This window comes from Panthera tigris, chromosome C2 (assembly GCF_018350195.1).
Source record: "Panthera tigris isolate Pti1 chromosome C2, P.tigris_Pti1_mat1.1, whole genome shotgun sequence".
In the NCBI taxonomy this organism is placed as follows: domain Eukaryota; kingdom Metazoa; phylum Chordata; class Mammalia; order Carnivora; family Felidae; genus Panthera; species Panthera tigris.
The window spans coordinates 143124568-143143230 of NC_056668.1; the positions used below are offsets into that span (position 1 = coordinate 143124568).

The following is an 18663-nucleotide window of genomic DNA, read 5'->3' on the forward strand; positions in this document are numbered from 1 at the left end:
GACCCATGTGTAGACTACCCAAACACAGTACAGATGTGTTTCTTTATTTCTTGGCCCCCCGATCCCTGCTTTTCCTCCTCTGAAGCAACCACGATGACCAGTTTCTTACTTGCTATTCCACAGCCATTTTGTGTCTGTGTAAACATCTGTCTATATAGATACATACACATGCGCACGTACACAAATGTGTGTGGATTCTAAACAGAAATGGTCACACGCTCTACCGTGTGGTGCTGCGCCTTAGCTGTTTTGCATTTTGAGTTCTAGAGATCATTCCCTATCAGTGTACTTTCTTTTAGTGGCTGCATAGTATTTCACAGAACCGTGTTTCTGCTTTGGTTGTTGATGTGACTGTATTCGAGGAAAAGAAAGCTGATAAGTGGCTTTCACTGGTGTCAAAGGCTATTTTTTGCTTGGGTAAAAATATTTTTGGCTTTAGCTAAGAGAAGACCAGAGTGGGGAATGGCTAGTGATGTGTCATTCTTGTAATGACTCCCTACAAAGGATTTCTGTTATATATTTATATACATGCTTTTGTTAAGACATAGCCATAGTTATTTTCATATTTGAATTGCCTACTGTGTTAGAATTTGAAAAACCTGCCGTCCTTACAGATGTTGTTTTATAAGGGAGGCGCCGAGCTCTTTTAGATCCTTTTGGGAGCAAAGCAAGATGTTAAAAACATGAATAAATTTGACAAACCAGAAGATTATGAGGAGCGTGACCACGTTTTGTCAGTAATCTGGAAATGATGTCCAATAAGGAGGAGGGAACAGCTTTCACACTGGCTCTGAACCAGGACAAGGGAACAACAGGGATGTTATTTCCTGTAGTGTTTGATGAGGAAGCAGCATTAGATTTACTGGTTTTTCCCCTAGGCTATAAATCCTTCCCCCAACATGCCCCACACCTGCAACACGCACGCAACACGCACACGCGCAGGAGCTGGCTACCTTGGGAGATAAGGACTTTTTTGTCACAGTTTAAACAGAGAGGTGGATTAACAAGGATCTTCTGCATCGAGCAAGAGTTCAGATTAAGTGGCCCGTGAAGTCCTTCCCACTCTGACCGTTTCAGTCCCAGAAGTTTGGAACAAGGCAGCTCATCCTTCCGTGGACCCTCCATGAATTGTGGTAAATGGCCACTGGTGGCTCATATTCCTCCCCCCAGAGGAGGCTGTAAAACCTCTAGCAAAAATGAAAAAGCACAGGAGGCTAGTCTGTTGCCTGTATAGCTTGCGTTATTAAAAGCATTTGATCCTACTTTTGTGTGGTCCTGCTTCTCCTTAGGGGAGGGAGAGGGCAGAGCGTCCACCAGGAGATGGCAGGGGAGCCTAGAAGGACCCGTGTTCAGAGGCGGGCCGCTTGGTCAGCCGCTTTGACCAGTGCCTGTTAATGAACGGGTCTTTTAACGTTGGAGCCTGTGAGGGAGCAAAGAGGAAACGTGTAACAAAAATGGATGGTACGAACCAAGCTCATTCGCCTCTCTTTCTCTTGCTTTGTCACCTAAAGCCTCCACCTCTGCTGTTATTCACGATCGTGGATTCTGCGATCTGGGGAGACTTAAAGCACCTCTTACATGCAGTCTTTTTACAAAGGGGGGGTGGTTTGATGCTTTCCTCAGCAACACTAGGCTATGCTAATGTCTACCTTTCAAATCTGGTAGCGCTTAAACTCTGAAACACCGAATTTAGCATTTCATGAGGTTCCCTTCGGAGAAGCCACTTTCTAACGTGCAAAATCCTCATTTTAAATATTTACATTTTATAGGAATTCTAGAAAACGGGTGGGGCCAGAGAGCGAGGAAGGTATCTGATGTTACCTTATTTCAGGTGATTGCTAAGTAGCATAAAACCGAGCAACAAGCTGCACTGTATTTTTTCGTGTGGTGATGATAGGGTGTGCTGAGCCACCCGTCACCCAGGTCTCGGTTGTGACCTCATGTGAGCTGACTGGCTTGGGTTTAGTCTGTTTTGTGACCATGGAAATTTCAGCCAGGTGTGGAGGTCTTTCTTGTGTTCTTATCATGGAAGGAGTGAGTGGGATTTGACAGTAGTTACGGGTATTTTTCCGGAATTAGTAAAGGCCTGGTCCAAGCTCTATGCCAAGCTCTGTGCCAAGCTCTATGATCTTGGAAATGTGACATCAACCTAAAGGCCAGTTTCCTCATCTGGTAAATGAACATAAGAATAGTGCTTATCTAGTGGTGCTTCTATAAAAACTCAAGTGAGCTAATAAATGTGCTTGGCATAGTTTCTGGTACGTAATAAATAACCAGTGTATTTCAGTTGCCATTATCATTTTATTCTTATTGCTGTTATTAACACCTTTAAATACCTTGGAAAAAATTAGGAAGGTACATGGGAAAATGGGAAAACAAAACAAATGGCTTCCTGAAATCAGTTTCTTCTAGTGGAGAAATGAGTTAAGAACCATTTTACGTATCTATTTATTACTTATTTTTTACAGCTTTATACATAAGTTATTTTTTAAATTTAATTTAAACAATTTTAATTCCGGTGTAGACAACACATGGTGTTCTATTGACGTCAGGGGTACAATACAGTGAAGCAACAGTTCTGTACATTGCTCAGTGCTTGTCAAGATAAGTGTACTCTTAATGCCCTTCACTTGTTTCACACCCCCCCCCCACCCCGCCGATAACCATCAGTTTGTTCTCTAGAGTTAAGATCTGTTTTTTTGGTTTGTCTCATTTTACCTTTGATAATTTGTTTCTTAAATTCCACATCCAAGCAAATTCATATGGTATTTTTCTTTCTCTCACCTTTTTTGTTCATTGTATTATTTGTATAACATTATAATCTATAGCATATACTCTCTAGATTCATCCATGCTGTTGCAAATGGCAAGATTTCATTCTTTTTTGTGGCTGAATAATATTCCTCTGTGTGTGTGTGTGTGTGTGTGTGTGTGTGTGTGTGTGTGTGTGTACACACACCACATCTTCTTTATCCGTTTAGTTATCCACAGGCACTTGGGCTGCTTCCATAATTTGGTTATTGTACATCATGCTGTAGTAAGCATAGGGGGGCATGTATCCCTTCCGATTAGTGTTTATGTAGTTTTTGGGTAAACACCCAGTAGTACAACTAATGGATCATATGGTCTTTCTGTTTTTAATCTTCAAAGGAACCTCTATACTGTTTTCTACAGTGCCTGCACCAGTTTGCATTCCTACCAGCAGTGCACAAAGATTCCTTTTTGTCCACATCCTTGTCAACATGCTGTTTCTTTAGTTTTTGATTTTAGCCATTCTGACAGGTGTCAGTGATATCTCATTGTAGTTTTGATTTGCATTTTCCTGATGATGAGTAATGCTGAGTATCTTTTCTTGTGTCTTGTGGCTATCTGTATGTCTTCTTTGGAGAAATGTCTGTTCGTGTCTTCTGCCCATTTTTTAATCAGATTATTTGGGTTTTGTTGGTGTTAAGTTGTAGAAGTTCTTTATATATTTTGGATACTGACCCTTTATTGGATAGGTCATTTGCAAATATCATTTCCCATTCAGTAGGTTGTCTTTTAGTTTTGTTGATTGTTTCCTTTCCTGTGCAGAAGCTTTTTATTTTGATATAGTCTCAGTAGTTTATTTTTGCTTTTATTTCCCTTGCCTCAGGAGGCATATCCAGAAAAACATAGCTACAACCAGTGTGAGAGAAATTACTGCCTGTGCTCTCTTCTAGGATTTTTATGGTTTCAGGCCTTTAATCCATTTTGAGTTTATTTTTGTGTGTGGTGTAAGAAAGTGGTTCATTTTCATTCTTTTGCATCTTGCTGTACAGTTTTTCTGACACCATTTGTGGAAGAGAGTGTCGTTTTCCTATTGCATGTTCTTTCCAGCTTTGTCAAAGGTTAATTGACCATATGAGTGTGGGTTTATTTCTGGGCTCTCTATTCTGTTCCTTTGGTCTGTATGTTTATTTTTATGCCAGAGCCATACTGTTTTGATTACTACGGCTTTGCAGTATAAATTGAAATCTGGGATTGTGGCACATAGTTTTGTTTTCTTTTTCAAGATTGCTTTGGTTGTTTGGGGCCTTTTGTGGTTTCATGCAAATTTTAGGATTGTGTGAAAAATGTTGGTATTTTCACAGAGATTGTGTAAAGTTTGTAGATGGCTTTGGGTAGTACAGACATTTTAACAATGTTTGTTTTCCCAATCTGTGGGCATAGGATGTCTTTCCATTTGTTTTCGTCTTCAATTTCTTTCATTAGTGTTTTATAGCTTTCAGGGTTTATAGTTTTTGGTGCAGATGCAAATGGGATTGTTTTCTTATTTGCTCTGTTAGCTCCTTCATTATTAGTGTATAGAAATGCAACAGACTTCTTTAAATTGATTTTGTATCCTGTGACCTTGCTGAACTCAGTTACCAGTAAGATTTTGGGGGGAGTATTAAGGGTTTTCTATGTACAGTATCATGTCATCTGCAAATAGTGAATGTTTTACTTCTTCCATACTGATTTGGATGCCTTTTATTCCTTTTTCTTTTCTGATTGCTGCAGATAGGACTTCCAGTACTATGTCGAATAAAAATGGTGAGAGTGGACATCCTTGTCTTGTTCCTGATCTTAGGGGAAAAGCTGTCAGTTTTGCACTGTTGAATAAGATGTTAGCTTGGGACGCCTGGGTGGCTCAGTCAGTTAAGTGTCCAACTTTGGCTCAGGTCGTGATCTCATGGTTTGTGAGTTTGAGCCCTGTGTCAGGCTGTGTGCTGACAGCAGGCCTGGAGCCTGCTTCCGATTCCCCCTCTCTCTGCCCCAACCCCACTTGTGCTGTGTTTTTCTCTCTCAAAAATAAACATTAAAAAAATATATATATTAGCTGTAGGTTTTTCATATATGGCCTTTATAATATTGAGGTATATTTCCTCTAAATCTACTTTGTTGAGAGTTGTCATGAATGAATGTTGTACTTTGCCAGATGCTTTTTTCTGCATCTATTGATGATCATACGGTTTTTATCCTTTCTCCTATTGGTGTGAGGTATCACATTGATTGATTTGCAAATATTGAGCCACCCTTACATCTCAGGAATAAATCCCACTTGATCCTGGTGAGTGATTTTTTAAATGTAGTGTTGGATTCAGTTTACTAATATTTTGTTGAGCATTTTTGCATCTATGTTCATCAGAGGTATTGGCCTGTAGTTCCCTTTTTTGGGGTAGTGTCTTTATCTGGTTTTGATATCAGGGTGATGCTGGCCTCACAGAATGAATTTGGAAGCTTTCTTTCCTTTTCCATTTTTTATAATAGTTTGAGAAGAATAGGTATTAACTCTTGTTTAATGTTTGGTAAAATTTACCCATGAATCTGTATGGTCCTGGACTTTAGTTTATTGGGAGTTTTTTGATTAGTGATTCCATTTCATTACTGGTAGTCAGTCTGTTCAAATTTTCTATTTCTTCCTTGTAGGTTATAGATGACTAGGAATTTCTCTGTTTCTTCTAGGTTGTCCAGTTTGATGCCATATAATTTTTCATAATACTGTCTTATAATTATTTGTATCTCTGTGGTATTGATTGTTATTTCTTCTCTTTTCTGATTTTATTTGAGTATTTTTCTTTAAGTTTATTAATTTCAAGAGAGAGAGCATGCAGGTGGGGAAGGGGCAGAGAGAGAGGTGGTGGGGAGAGTGAATCCCACGTAGACTCTGCAACACCAGCACAGAGCCCAGTGCGTGGCTCAAACCCATGAACTATGAGATCATGACCTGAGTTGAAGTCAGACACTTAACTCACTGAGCCACCCAGGTGCCCCAGTGCTCTCTCTCTCTCTTTTTTTTTTTTTTTTTTTTTTTTTTTTTTATGAATCTGGCTGAAGTTTTATCAGTTCTTTTCAAAGAACCACCTCCTGGTTTCATTGATCTGTTCTATTGTTTGTTTTAGTTTCTATTTCATTTATTTGTGTTCTAATCTTTATTATATCTTTCCTTCTACTGGTTTTGGATTTTGTTCTTTTTCTAGCTCCTTGAGATGTATTAACAAGTTGTTTATTTTTCTTGCTTCTTGAATTAGGCCCGTATTGCTACAAACTTCCCTCTTAGAACCACTTTTGCTGCATTCTAAAGATTTTGGACTGTTGGTTTTCATTTGTCTCCATACGTTTTTTTGAATTCTTCCTTGATTTCTAGGTTGACCCATTCATTGTTTAGTAACATGCAACTTAATCTCCATTTATCTCTACTCTTTTCAGATTGTTGCTTGAAGTTTGTTTCTAGTTTCATAGCATTGTAGTCAGAAGAGACGCATGGTATGACTTCAGTCTTTTTGGATTTGTTGAGACTTGTTTTGTGGCCTAATATTTGCTCTCTTCTGGAGAATATTCCATGTGCACTTGAAAAGAATGTGTATTCTGCTGTATTCTGAATACATCTGTTAGGCCTGTCTGGTCCAATGTTATCATTCAAAGCCACTGTTTCCTTGTTGATTTTCTGTTTGGATGATCTGTCCATTGAAGTAAGTGGGGCATTAAAGTCCCCTACTATTATTGTATTACTATTGATTAATTCCTTTATATTATTAACTTTTATGTATTTGGGTCTTCCCATGTTAAGTGCATGAATATTTACAATTGTTATATCTTCTTGTTGAATTGTCCCCTTTATGATTAATGTCCTTTTTAGTCTCTTATTACAATCTTTGTTTAATGTCCATTTTGTCTGATAGAAGTATTGCTACCCTGACTTCCTTTCACATCCATTTGCATGATCAATGCTTCTCTGTTTCTTCACTTTCCATGTGCATGTGTCTTTAGATCTGAAATAAGTCTCTTGTAGGCAGCATATACATGGGTCTTGTTTTTTTATCCAGTCCATCACCCTATGTCTTTGGAGCCTTTAGTCCATTTACATTCAAAGTAATTATTTATAGGTATGTACTTATTGCTGTTTTGTTACTTATTTTATGGTTGTTTTTGTAGTTCTTTGTTCCATTCTTCCCTTGCTTTCTCACGGTTATTTGGCTTTCTTTAGTATTATATTTAGATTCCTTTCTCTTTATTTTTTGCCTAATACTGGTTTTTGATTTGGGGCTTGTGTATAACATCTTCTGCTATATGCTATATTAAGATATATCTAACATCTTAACATATGCTATATTAAGTTTATGGTTGCTTGAGTTTGAACTCATTCTTTATACCTCTCCCCTCCACATTTAGGTAAATGGTTTCATACATGACATCCTTTTATTTTGTGAGTCCCTTGACTGATTTTGACAGATACACATATTTTTACTGCTTTTGTGCTCTCTACTTTTCTTTACCTTCTTTTTTAACTTTTTTTTTTTTTTTTTTTTTAGAGAGAGAGAATGAGCACATGAGCAAGGGAGAAGGACATAGGGAATGAGAATTGTAAGCAGGCTCCATGCTTAGTATGGAGCATGACATGGTGGGGCTCAATCCTACAACCGTGGCTTCATGATCTGAGCTGAAATCAAGAGTCCAATGCTCAACTAACTGAGCCACCCAGGTGCTTCTGTGCCCTTTACTTTTCTTATTCCTGCTTATGGTATTTCCTTTCCACTCAAGGAGTCCCCATTAACATTTCTTGTATGGCTGGTTTAGTGGTAACGAATTCCTTTAACTTTCCTTTGGGAAACTCTTTATCTCTCCTTCTATGCTGAATGATAGCTTTGCTGGATAGAGTAATCTCGGCTGCAGGTTTTTTTTTCCTTTCAGCACTTTGAATATCATGGCACTCCCTTTTGGCCTGCAAAGTTTCTGCTAAAAAAATAGCTGATAGCCTTATGGGGTTGCCTTTGTATGTAACTGTTTTGTTTTCTCTTGGTGCTTTTAAAATTCTCTCTTCATTACTGCTTCTTGCCATTTTAATTATTCTGTGTCTTGTTGCAGAATTCCTTGGGTCAGTTTTATTGGTGGGGGCACTCTGTGCAACCTCAACCTAGATTTGTTTCCTTCCCCTTATTTGGGAAATTTTCAACTATTACTTCTTCAAGTATATTTTCTGCCCCCTTTTCTTTCTCTTACCTTTCTGATATCCCTATAATGTGGATGTTACTATATTTGATGGTGTCACTGAATTCCCTAAGTCTCTTTTCATTCTGGTTTTTTTTTTTTCTGTCAACCTGCTCAGCTTGATTGCTTTCCATTAGTCTGTCCTCTAGGTTACTGATTTATTCTTCTGCTTCCTTTAGTCTGTGATTTATTCTTATTTTTAATTTCATTTATTGAGGTCTGAATGATTCTTTTTTATGTTTTCTATCTCTTTGTTAAGGGTCTCATTGAGGTCTTCTACTCTTTTCTCAAGCCCAGTGAGTATTTTTATGATTTATTACTTTAAGTTCTCTATCAGCCATGCTACTTTTCTCCATTTCCCTTAGGTATCTTGCTGTGATTTTGTTCCTTCATTTGGGACATTTTCCTTTGTCCTCAGTGTGTCTAACTCTGTTTCTGTGTGTCAGGAAACTCAGCTATGTTTCCAGCTCTTGAAAGTAATGGCCTAATGACTAGGAGGTCCTGTAGTGCCCTGCAGTGTGGCATCCCCTGTTCACCACAACCTGGCACTTCAGGGGTGTCTCCTGTGTGTGTCGTGTGCACCCTGGTGTTATGGTTTGGCCCCTTTTCCTTCGGTTCATTTGTCTACAGTAGCTCTCTTTGCCTGTTGTGGACAGGGTTTGGTCCCTGTGGTGTTCGTGGGCCAGTTGGGGGCCACCTTGGGCTTGAGTTGAGTCAGAACAGGCGTCTGTCAGAGATACAGTAGCACCAACTGCAGGGTGCTTTCCCTGTGTTGCCCCGAGAATCTTTTGGTGGGTGGGTGGGACCTGCAGTCAGACTCCTGCCTGCCCCCACCCCACTGCTGGAGTTGCATTCAGACTAGTGTGTGTGGTTATCTTCCCCTCTCCCCAGGACAGGAGTCACTTTGGAGTGGTACTGGCCCCTGTCACAGCTGCTTACACAATTGAAGCTTGTGGTGCTGCTTTGGATGGGTTCCGGCCAAGAGCTTTGGAGGGAGCAGCTCTGCAGAAGCTGGCTCTAGCGGGAGGGGGGATGGCATACTAGTAGCAAGTTAGGTGGCCAGTGATGTGCCAGGCTCGTTCCCACAGGTGGCCCTGTGTTTATTTTAGGCGATGGGGGGAGGGAAATGGTTCTACCAGTTCCTTTGTCCCTGGAGGAGTCCCCCAGCCATCTGTGTCCCTCCAGGACAGGCTCCGAGATGAGTGAAATAACTCTCCCTTCTCTATGCCCCAGTTTTCAAACTTCTGCTTCCATGCTGCATCTCTAAGGGCTCTTTGTTGTACTGTCTCTTTAAGGATGAGGGACTCCATTTTCTCTTGCCCTCTCAGCTCTCCCAGAGCTTGAACCTGCTGATTTTTAAGGATGAGGGACTCCATTTTCTCTTGCCCTCTCAGCTCTCCCAGAGCTTGAACCTGCTGATTTTTAATATTCCTGGTGTTAAGCTCTGCTAATTCTAAGAACTCATGAAATTTGGCCCCTTTGATTTTCAAAGCCAAATGTTATGGGGATTTTTCTTTCCCATGTGGGATCCCCAGTGTAAGAGTTTGTTTCTTTTCCCTTCCCATAACCCTGGCATCCCTCCCTCCAATGGACAGTCCCACAAGTCCATTTAGTTCCTGACTGTGTCTTCACGCTTCCTACCCTCTTTGAGGTGGGCTCTTCTCTACACTTCAGTGTGGGGTTTGTTCTGCCAGTCTTGGGGACATTTTCTGGGTCTTTTACACTGATGTGAATGTTATCTAGTTGTATCCGTGGGACAACATGAGCTTCGAATCTTCCTATTCTACAGTCCTCCCCAGAACATCTCCAGGAACCATTGTAGATCCTGGACAGGGTCATATGTGTCATTTATGTGTCATTGTCCTTTGGCTTTCCATAAGTAGAAGTCATCTCTGTTCCAAGTGTTACATACTAAATGCTTTTTTTTGGAATCACATCTTATTGCCATTAATTTATATTCTAATAAATAGAGATAATACATCTTGAGTATTCCCCTTAAGCTTTTTAATTTCTTTTAAATACTAGATTTTTGCAAATATCTTCTCCCATTCAATAGGTTGCCTTCTCATTCTGTTCATGGTCTCCTTTGCTGTGCAAAAGCTTTTTATTTTGATGTAGTCCCAATAGTTTATTTTTGCTTTTGTCTCCCTTGCCTCAGGAGAGAGATCTAAAAACAATGTTGCCAAGGCTGATGTCAAAGAAGTTACTGCTAATGTTTTCTTCTAGAAGTTCTGTGGTTTGAGGTCTCACATTGAGGTCTTTAGTCATCCATTTTGAGTTTATTTTTGTGTATGATGTAAGAAAGTGGTCCAGTTTCATCCTTTTGTATGTAGCTGTTCAGTCTTCCTAGCACCATTTGTTGAAGAGACTTTTTCCCATTGCATATTCTTGCCTCTTTTGTCAAAGATTAATTGACCATATAAATGTGGATTTATTTCTGGGCTCTCTGTTCTGTTTAATTCATCTATGTTTTTCTGCCCATACCATAGTGTTTTGATTATTAAAGCTTTATAGCATATCTTTAAATCTGGAATTGTGATCTAGCTTTGTTCTTCTTTCTCAAGATTGCTTTGTCTGTTCAGGTTCTTGTGTGGTTCTGTATCAGTATTAAGGTTATTTGTTCTCATTCTGTGAAAAATGCTGTTGGTATTTTGGTAGGGTTTTCATGAAATCTGTAGGTTGCTTTGTGTAGTATGGGTATTATAACAATATTTGTTCTTCCAATTCATGAGCATGGGATATCTTTCCATTTGTTTGTGTCGTCTTCAGTTTCTTTCATCAGTGTTTTATGATTTTCAGGTTACAAGTCTTTCACCTGCTTGGTTAAGTTTATTCCTAAATATTTTGTTCTTTTTGGTGCGGTTGTAAGTGGGATTCTTTTAATTTCTCTTTCTGTTAAATCATTATCAGTGGATAGAAACCCAGCCAATTTCTATGTGTTAGTTTTGTATCCTGCAAGTTTACTGAATCAGTTTATTAATTCTAACAGTTTTTTGGTGGAGACTTTAGGGTCTTCTATATATAACATCATGTCATCTGCAAATAGTGACCGTTTTATTCTTCCTTCTGATTTGGATGCCTTTTATTTCTTTTTCTTGTCTGATTACTACAGCTAGGACTTCCAGTACTGTGTTGAATAAAAGCGGTGAGACTGGACATCCTTGTCTTCTTCCTGATGGTAGAGGAAAAGCTCTTAGTTTTTCACCATTAAGTATGATGCTACCCATGGGTTTTTCATGTGTCACCTTAGTATGTTGAGGTGCAATCCCTCTGAACCTATTTTGTTGAGAGGTTTTATTATAAACAGATGTTGTTGCATTTTGTCAGATGCTTTTTCTGCATCTGTTGAGATGATCATATGGTTTTTAATCCCTTTGTCTTGTTAATGTGATGTATCACATTGATTTGTGAGTAATGACCCACTCTTGTATCTTTGGAATAAATCTCACTTGATTGTAGTGCATTTTTAAATGTATTGTTGAAATTGGTTTACTTATATATATATATATATTTTTTTTTTTCAGGATTTTTGCATCTATGTTCATCAGAGATATTGGCCCGTAGTTTTCCTTTTTTGTAGTGTTTTTTCTCTGGTTTTGGCATCAGGGTAATACTGGTTTTGTATCATGAATTTACAAGTTTTCCTTCCTCTTCTATTTTTGGAATAGTTTGAGAAGAATAGATATCATGTTCTTGACATTCTTTTTTAATATTTATTATTTATTATTTTTTATTTAAAAAATTTTTTTTTAACATTTATTTATTTTTGAGACAGAGAGAGAGCATGAACAGGGGAGGGTCAGAGAAAGAGGGAGACACAGAATCTGAAACAGGCTCCAAGCTCTGAGCTGTCAGCACAGAGCCCGACGTGGGGCTCGAACCCACAGACCGCGAGATCATGACCTGAGCCGAAGTCGGACGCTCAACCGACTGAGCCACCCAGGCGCCCCGATTTAATATTTATTTTTAAGAGAGACACAGAGTGTCTCTGAGTGGGGGAGTGGCAGTGAGGGAGAGAGGGAGACACAGAATCTGAAGCAGGCTCCAGGCTCTGAACTGTGAGCACAGAGCCCAACGTGGGGCTTGAACTCATGAACCACCAGATTATGACCTGAGCCGAAGTCGGACGCTGAATTGACTGAGCCACCCAGGCACCCCATGTTCTTGACATTTTTAAGAAAAAAGTCTTGAATGTTATCTTTAAAAGTACCTTTCTTTAAATTTTGAAATAACTTTTTTAGCAATCTCTCTGTTCTTACTGTTTACGGATTTTCATTTGTATTTCCTACAGATGTACTTAAATAAATGAAATTTTATTTTGATAATCTTTACTGGTAATTAATGTTAAATTATATATAGGCATACAAACTTTGTAACATTTAACATAACACTGAAAGGCAAAGAATTTAAATTGTCTTAGAGTACCATTCAGTTAGCAGGATTAGCAACATCATTATTATATGAGTGTATGCTAATACGGTATGAAAGAAAGATCCTCATTAAAATCTTGTTGCCAAACAAGTGACAAAAACCTCACAAACAGCTTGAGGCTTTAGGCCAGTCACAGTTATTCCTGAAGAGATTTGGACAAGTGTGAAAATATATAGACTGTGTCTTTACTGTGGTCAGAACACATAAATGGTATCTTGCATCAGCTCCTTACTAAGAACTTTTTTATTCATATTAGGGAAAATGCATCTGAAAACAATACAGTGTCTAAGTATTCTGTTTTGAATCTATCAAATGTAAAAGTATTGGGTCTGTTATAACCCAGAAAGTGGGCTTTTTAATAGCCATTGTGTTTGTGTTTTCCAGAAAAGGAGGGTTTGATCAGGTAGCATATTTTCATTAGGCAAATTCAGGATGCTAATGATCTTTCTTCTAGACATTATCTAGAAGCATGAACTGGTCTGGTCTAGTGCCTTTATACCAAGGTTGGGTGATGCAGAGGAATAAGCTCATGGTTCTTCACCATGGAGCATGGCAATTCCCTTCAAGAATCCCTTACCCAGATTTAGTCACTTCTGGGTGAACTTTATGTACATACATTCCCTTTCAGGATTTCCCAGGTCTTAGTTCTTATCTGGAATCATAACCGTTACTTATAGAAAGGTAGATCTTAGTATCATAATGTGAGTAGAGAATTTACATGTAGGGATGCTAATGACATTCCAGAGTGGAAGTTAATGGACTTTTTTGATAGCCATGTAGCCACCCCTCAGGTTCACCACTAATAATGAGCTGATTGTGAGTCTGATTTGCCTTTTGAGTTGTAGGGAGTCTTTAGTCAGAGAGCACAAAGGAAATTCCCTTGGTCTGATGTGGCTCATGAGCTCAGCTCATGTGCACAGAGAGGAACAAGAATATTTGTAGTTGTGGGGCGCCTGGGTGGCTCAGTCGGTTAAGCGGCTGACTTCAGCTCAGGTCACGATCTCGTGGTCCGCGAGTTCGAGCCCTGCGTCGGGCTCTGGGCTGATGGCTCAGAGCCTGGAGCCTGCTTCCGATTCTGTGTCTCCCTCCCTCTCTCTCTGCCCCTCCCCCGTTCATGCTGTGTCTCTCTCTGTCTCAAAAATAAATAAACGTTAAAAAAAAAAATTAAAAAAAAAAAAAAAAGAATATTTGTAGTTGAAATGAACAAGATACCTGGCTGGGTTCAGGAGCCAGAAGGCCACCGGTGGGATTGCCAAGGGTAGAGAACAAGCAGCTAAAGGAAGCTAATCCTGTGTGTCTTCGATGTGGAGTGTCACTGCGTGTCACCCACAGTTTCATGGGATCGCACACATGAAACTATTTAAATTAAAGTCATTTCCTGCATCTGTTGTCATTGTTCCTATCCTGCCACATATCCTTCAGAGCGTGCTGTGACGCTTCGCGTAGATACAAATGTCTGTGCTCTGGGACTCTTATCCCAGCACAGCCCCTCTCGTGAGTTTTTTATACATCTCATAAATCTCAGTTATTTCCAGTTTGCTTGCGGCTTGAAAATATTTTATTACATATTATGTGTCTTCATGGAGACCCCTGAATTACCTGCTTGCTTTGAGGTCATTATAAATTCTATTCTTTAGGAACTAGGAGGGTAAGGCATAGCTCAAGAAAAGAGAGCATTCTTGTTAACTTTGCATTAAAGGGGTTATAAAAGATACTCAGAAAACATTGTTTTACCTACAGCTTCTGTGAGGATGATCTCGTATTTAAGTCTGACATGGTTGGTTACTTGCAGCAGGTTGGAGATGGCAGAGCTGAAACTAGAGCAGCCGGTGGACAGGAGGAAGGACCAGGATAGTTAGGAGTAGCTGCGGCATGGCACGTGGTCCTGTGGCAGGAGTGAGGTGGGACCGAGTCCGACCCAAAGCAAACTGGATTATGGCACGAGGCTCTTCTGGGTTGGCAGTGCTGAGAAGGCAGGACACCAAGGGACCAGTACAATCTAAAAGGCAAACTACTAGAATGGGAACTTGACACAAAGCCGTTTGAGTTTTCAGGGGCGTCTAAGAGTTGCCTTGGGAATGGAGTGGGAGTTCTGTCATCAGAGATCAAGGCACCGTGGCAGCTTTGTCTTAAAGGGGGTGCCTTGACGCCATCGAAGACACGCGAAACTGGACGCCAGATGCCCGTGTCTGGAAACGGCTTCCCTTTTACTCTCCTTACTCATTTCTTGTGAAAGATCCCCTATTTCTGTTAGAAATCTCCCTTATTCTCTACGCCCCTTCTCTCTCCATGACGCCTCCTCAGAGGTCCTCTCTCCCCCCTTTCAGAGTTCCTTCTTTATTCCTGCAGAGTTAACGGCACTCGTCCGGTTCTGCCTTTTATTCAAGTGTGTGTCTTTTGTGGAGGGTGTGCCGTGTGCCAGGCACAATCTAGGTGATGGATGCTAAGTGGATGAATATTTTAGAGCTGTTGAAAATTGTGTTGATGTAACTGCAGTCTGTTTTGTTCTTTCCACATTTTTTCAGATTTTACCAAATGTTGCAAGGACTCTGGAATCCTTATGGTAGTAAAATGCCGAAAAGAAAATTCTGCATTGAAAGAATGTCTAACTGCTCAGTAAGTCATCACCCCACTGTTTATGCTTCTCTGTGTGTGTATGTGTGTAACGTATGTAGTAGGTAAGAGTGTGTTATTTAACTCATTACATGTAATGGGTCCTTTACTAGCCCCATCACATCTTTGGTATTGTTAGCTGAGTCTGAGATTTCAGTTTGTTACATACTAAGCAACATATTTATGAAAGGTCTTGTCAAGTTATGTGTCAACATTGTATCTGATTAAAAATATGAGATCCGCGAACAAAAATACAGGATTTTTCACATGACTTACCAAATTCCTTTTTGTGAACAGTTGATCTATAGAATATATTACAGATGGGTTTATATTTGTCTCCTCTAATGAAAATGTACTGAATTAGATGATTTGTCGGCCTGGTGATTTGGGGGATTAATATAATTTAATTCCTAGGAAAGTTGCAATACATCAAATGAAGGATACAAAGGTAAATTTTGATTTTTGAGATTAATCGATTTAAAAATAAGTCTTAAATACGTTCACTGACATTTAGTTGAATATTAAAGGAAAACTTCGCAAGTTCTTTGCATGCAAGTGCTTTCTGCCGTATCTCCCCACACATTTTATTATCTACATTATTCACAGACAGTATTGCAGAATACTTTCGTATTGTTCATTGATAGCTGTGAGGTCCTGGTTTTGGTTATCCCTTATATTTCCTTCTCTAACTGTGCTCCTCTAGCCTGTGAAACATGTAGGTCAGCATGGTTTGATACTTCCTTATTAGGGAATTAGATAAAAAGTAGTGATTATCTGAATCAATTATTTCTTTTTAATGTTTATTTATTTTGAGAGAGAGGAAGAATGTGGGGAGGGGAGGGGCACAGAGAATCCCAAGCAGGCTCTGCACCATCAGTTCAGAGCTCGATGTGGGGTTCGAACTCACAAACTGTGAGGTCATGACCCGATGGGACGCTTAATGGACTGAGCCACCCAGGTGCCCCTGTTTTCATTGATAGCAAATGTACACAGAAATTTAAAATTTATAAACTTAAAAAAAAAATTCTGTAGGTAGGAGACTTGGGAAGTTAAACTCATGTCTGCATTTATAGACGAGAAAACACACCCTTATTTATGGGCCAGGACCTGCACTAAGCACTTCATCATAGAGGGGTAAGAGTTCCTTCTGTGACTTACTTTTCTTCCAGTTTTGTTCCTCATGCTCCTAAGAGATGCGTGATGGATCGATGAACTGGTTAAACTTCTTTGTGACTGGATTTGTTGAATGCTTTTTTTATATATTAAAGAATTGTTACACCTCAGTTTGTCATAGTAACTTGTTCTTAATTTGCCGTATCATCCCTCTCTCCCAGATGGGCATCCCTAGAGCAGAGGGGCAGGAGCGCGGGCTGCGGAGAGGGCAGTGGGGCTGACCTTCTGGACCAGTCAGAGCTTAGCTAGTGGTCAGCCTTGGGCAGGTTCCTCATAGAAGACACCAGGAAATTATGCCTGGTGCAGTGATTGTGAGGAACTGTATGTAAATTCACTACAACAGTGCCTGGCTCATAGTGGGGAGTCAATCAGTGGTAGCTCCTTTTTTTATTGTATTTGTTAGCTTTTGTTATCTGCATATTATTTAAATATCCTTCCTTTTACCCCCTGGAAATAGGAAAAAATAAGAGGTTCTAGTCTGTTCTGGGGAAGGGGCTGGGAGGGGTCGGAGGAGGCTGCATCTCTTCAGAAGAGAGAAAAGCAGTGAAGGAAACAAAAGAGGGTTATGACATTTGCTAAATGGAGTAAAGGATTTTACTTGACCTCAATTTTCAACACACTGTAAGTGTTTCTTCATCTTTGAATAAGAAAGTGCTCTGCTTTATTTACTGTTGACATTCCACGAAATGAAGGTAACCAACCACCGCCCTCTCTCCTCTCGTTGTAGCGACATCTTGAAACATAAGTGGTTGCTTTTATTTCTACCTGCGTCTTCATTCATTCTTCAGGAAACTGCTGTCTGACTTCTGCCCCCTTCCACTGAGACTGCTTCTCCTAAAGGTTCTAGTGGATTCATGGCAGCCAGATCCAGTGAATAGCGTTTCAGTCCTTTTTCTTTCACTTGACCTCCCTCTCCAGAAGCCCCTTAAAATTCTCTTCTACCTGGCTTCTCTTTTGCTCTTTACTGTTCCCCCAAAATCTCTTACTTCTTCTCATCTTCTTGAACTGAATCCTTTAGAAAGTGGGCTCCCGGTTCTCTTCTCATGCTTAGGTCTGCAAAAGCTCAGTTTGGACCCATGAATTTGGTTACTTCCTTAGGTCATGACATTTCTTTGCTACTTTCGTCAGGTCCAAAACTGAACTCACCTCCTTTTCCTTCTACATCGTGTGTCTAGAGTTTAGAATTTTCCTTGTCTCCTAACTCTAAATGGTTATTTCCCGTTGATTTTATTTCCTAAATCTCCCCCAGATCCATTTCGTCCTTTTCATCACAACTGCTCCTCCTTTAGCTTCGGGCCCTCCCTCATCATCCGTGGCTAGATTAGTTGAATAGTTTACTTACCTTACAAGCATCCTGCCTCTAACCTTGCTGCCCCCTTTTGGCCTGTCACATGCCGTCAGAGTGATCTAACACACAAAACTGATCTTCAAGTTCTTCTGTTAATAGTGGCCCATTGCCTTCAGGATAGACTTCAACTTCTTGATAGGGCGTAAAATGACCTTCGCGATGCGGCCTTTGCCCAGTCTGGCTTCATCCCAGGCCCTTTCTCTTACGTGCATAATCTGCTGCAAGGACACGAATTTGCTTGCAGTTCTTCGTGCATCAGGTTTCCCTCATCTTTGCGCTCTGGCACAGCACTTTGTATGCTTGTTGCACAGCCTTTACTCGTGTGCTCCAGAACACCATGGCCTTCTGAGGATGGGTACTGTGCTTCTCATTGCTCTGTCCCGGGACGGTGCCTTTCAAAAATGAACTAGTTTGATAACCTAATGTTTACACTGTATTTATGACCATTTCTTAAAATCTATTATGAAAGATTATACCTGATGAAATGTCTGAATATTATTTAAAGTAAGCTTACAGTAAATGCTTGCGAAACTTCATTTTAAAAGGAGATATTCATTTCCTTCTTTTAGTTATAATGATCCAGCCTTTTATGAAGAATGCAAAATGGAATACCTGAAGGAAAGGGAAGAATTCAGAAAAACTGGAATTCCTACCAAGAAAAGGCTACAGAAGCTTCCCACAAGCATGTAGGCAAATATTCAACGATACTCAAGAGCTCTGATATTCATGGAAATCATTATCACCTGAAATAATGGACTCAAGGAAGTGTTTGCTTTATCCTAAATGATGGAAATATTATCTGAAATAAAGATTTTTTTTTTTTAATTTCAAAGTTAAATTTATCAAATGGGATGGGAGGAGTAAATAATGAACTGGGATATGGTCTGCCTGGTCATTATGGATTTTTTTGTAAGTTCTTCCACTGTTACAGTTATCTAACAGTGATAATCTAACAGTGATCTTTAGGGTTCTGTATAGACTTGATATTACTCCCTTCCAGTGGCTAATCACAGAGACCAGAAGTAACCAAAGGAAAGCAGGAGCTGTCAAAGGTGTTAATAACGAGGCGGTATAGCAGAATAGTTACGAACCAGAATCCTTCCTGGCTAT

General features: G+C 39.8%; 1 protein-coding gene across 1 annotated transcript in view; it reads left to right on the forward strand.

Moving 5' to 3' along the window:
• CMC1 (C-X9-C motif containing 1) overlaps positions 1 to 18378 on the forward strand; it is a 94185-nt gene extending 75807 nt beyond the window's left edge. The window contains exons 3-4 of the mRNA XM_042957154.1: positions 14945 to 15035; positions 18123 to 18378. Coding sequence (XP_042813088.1) covers positions 14945 to 15035; positions 18123 to 18243 — 212 coding nt within the window. The 3' untranslated portion in view covers positions 18244 to 18378. The remainder of the gene's footprint in view (positions 1 to 14944; positions 15036 to 18122) is intronic.
• The last annotated feature ends 285 nt before the right edge of the window (positions 18379 to 18663 follow it).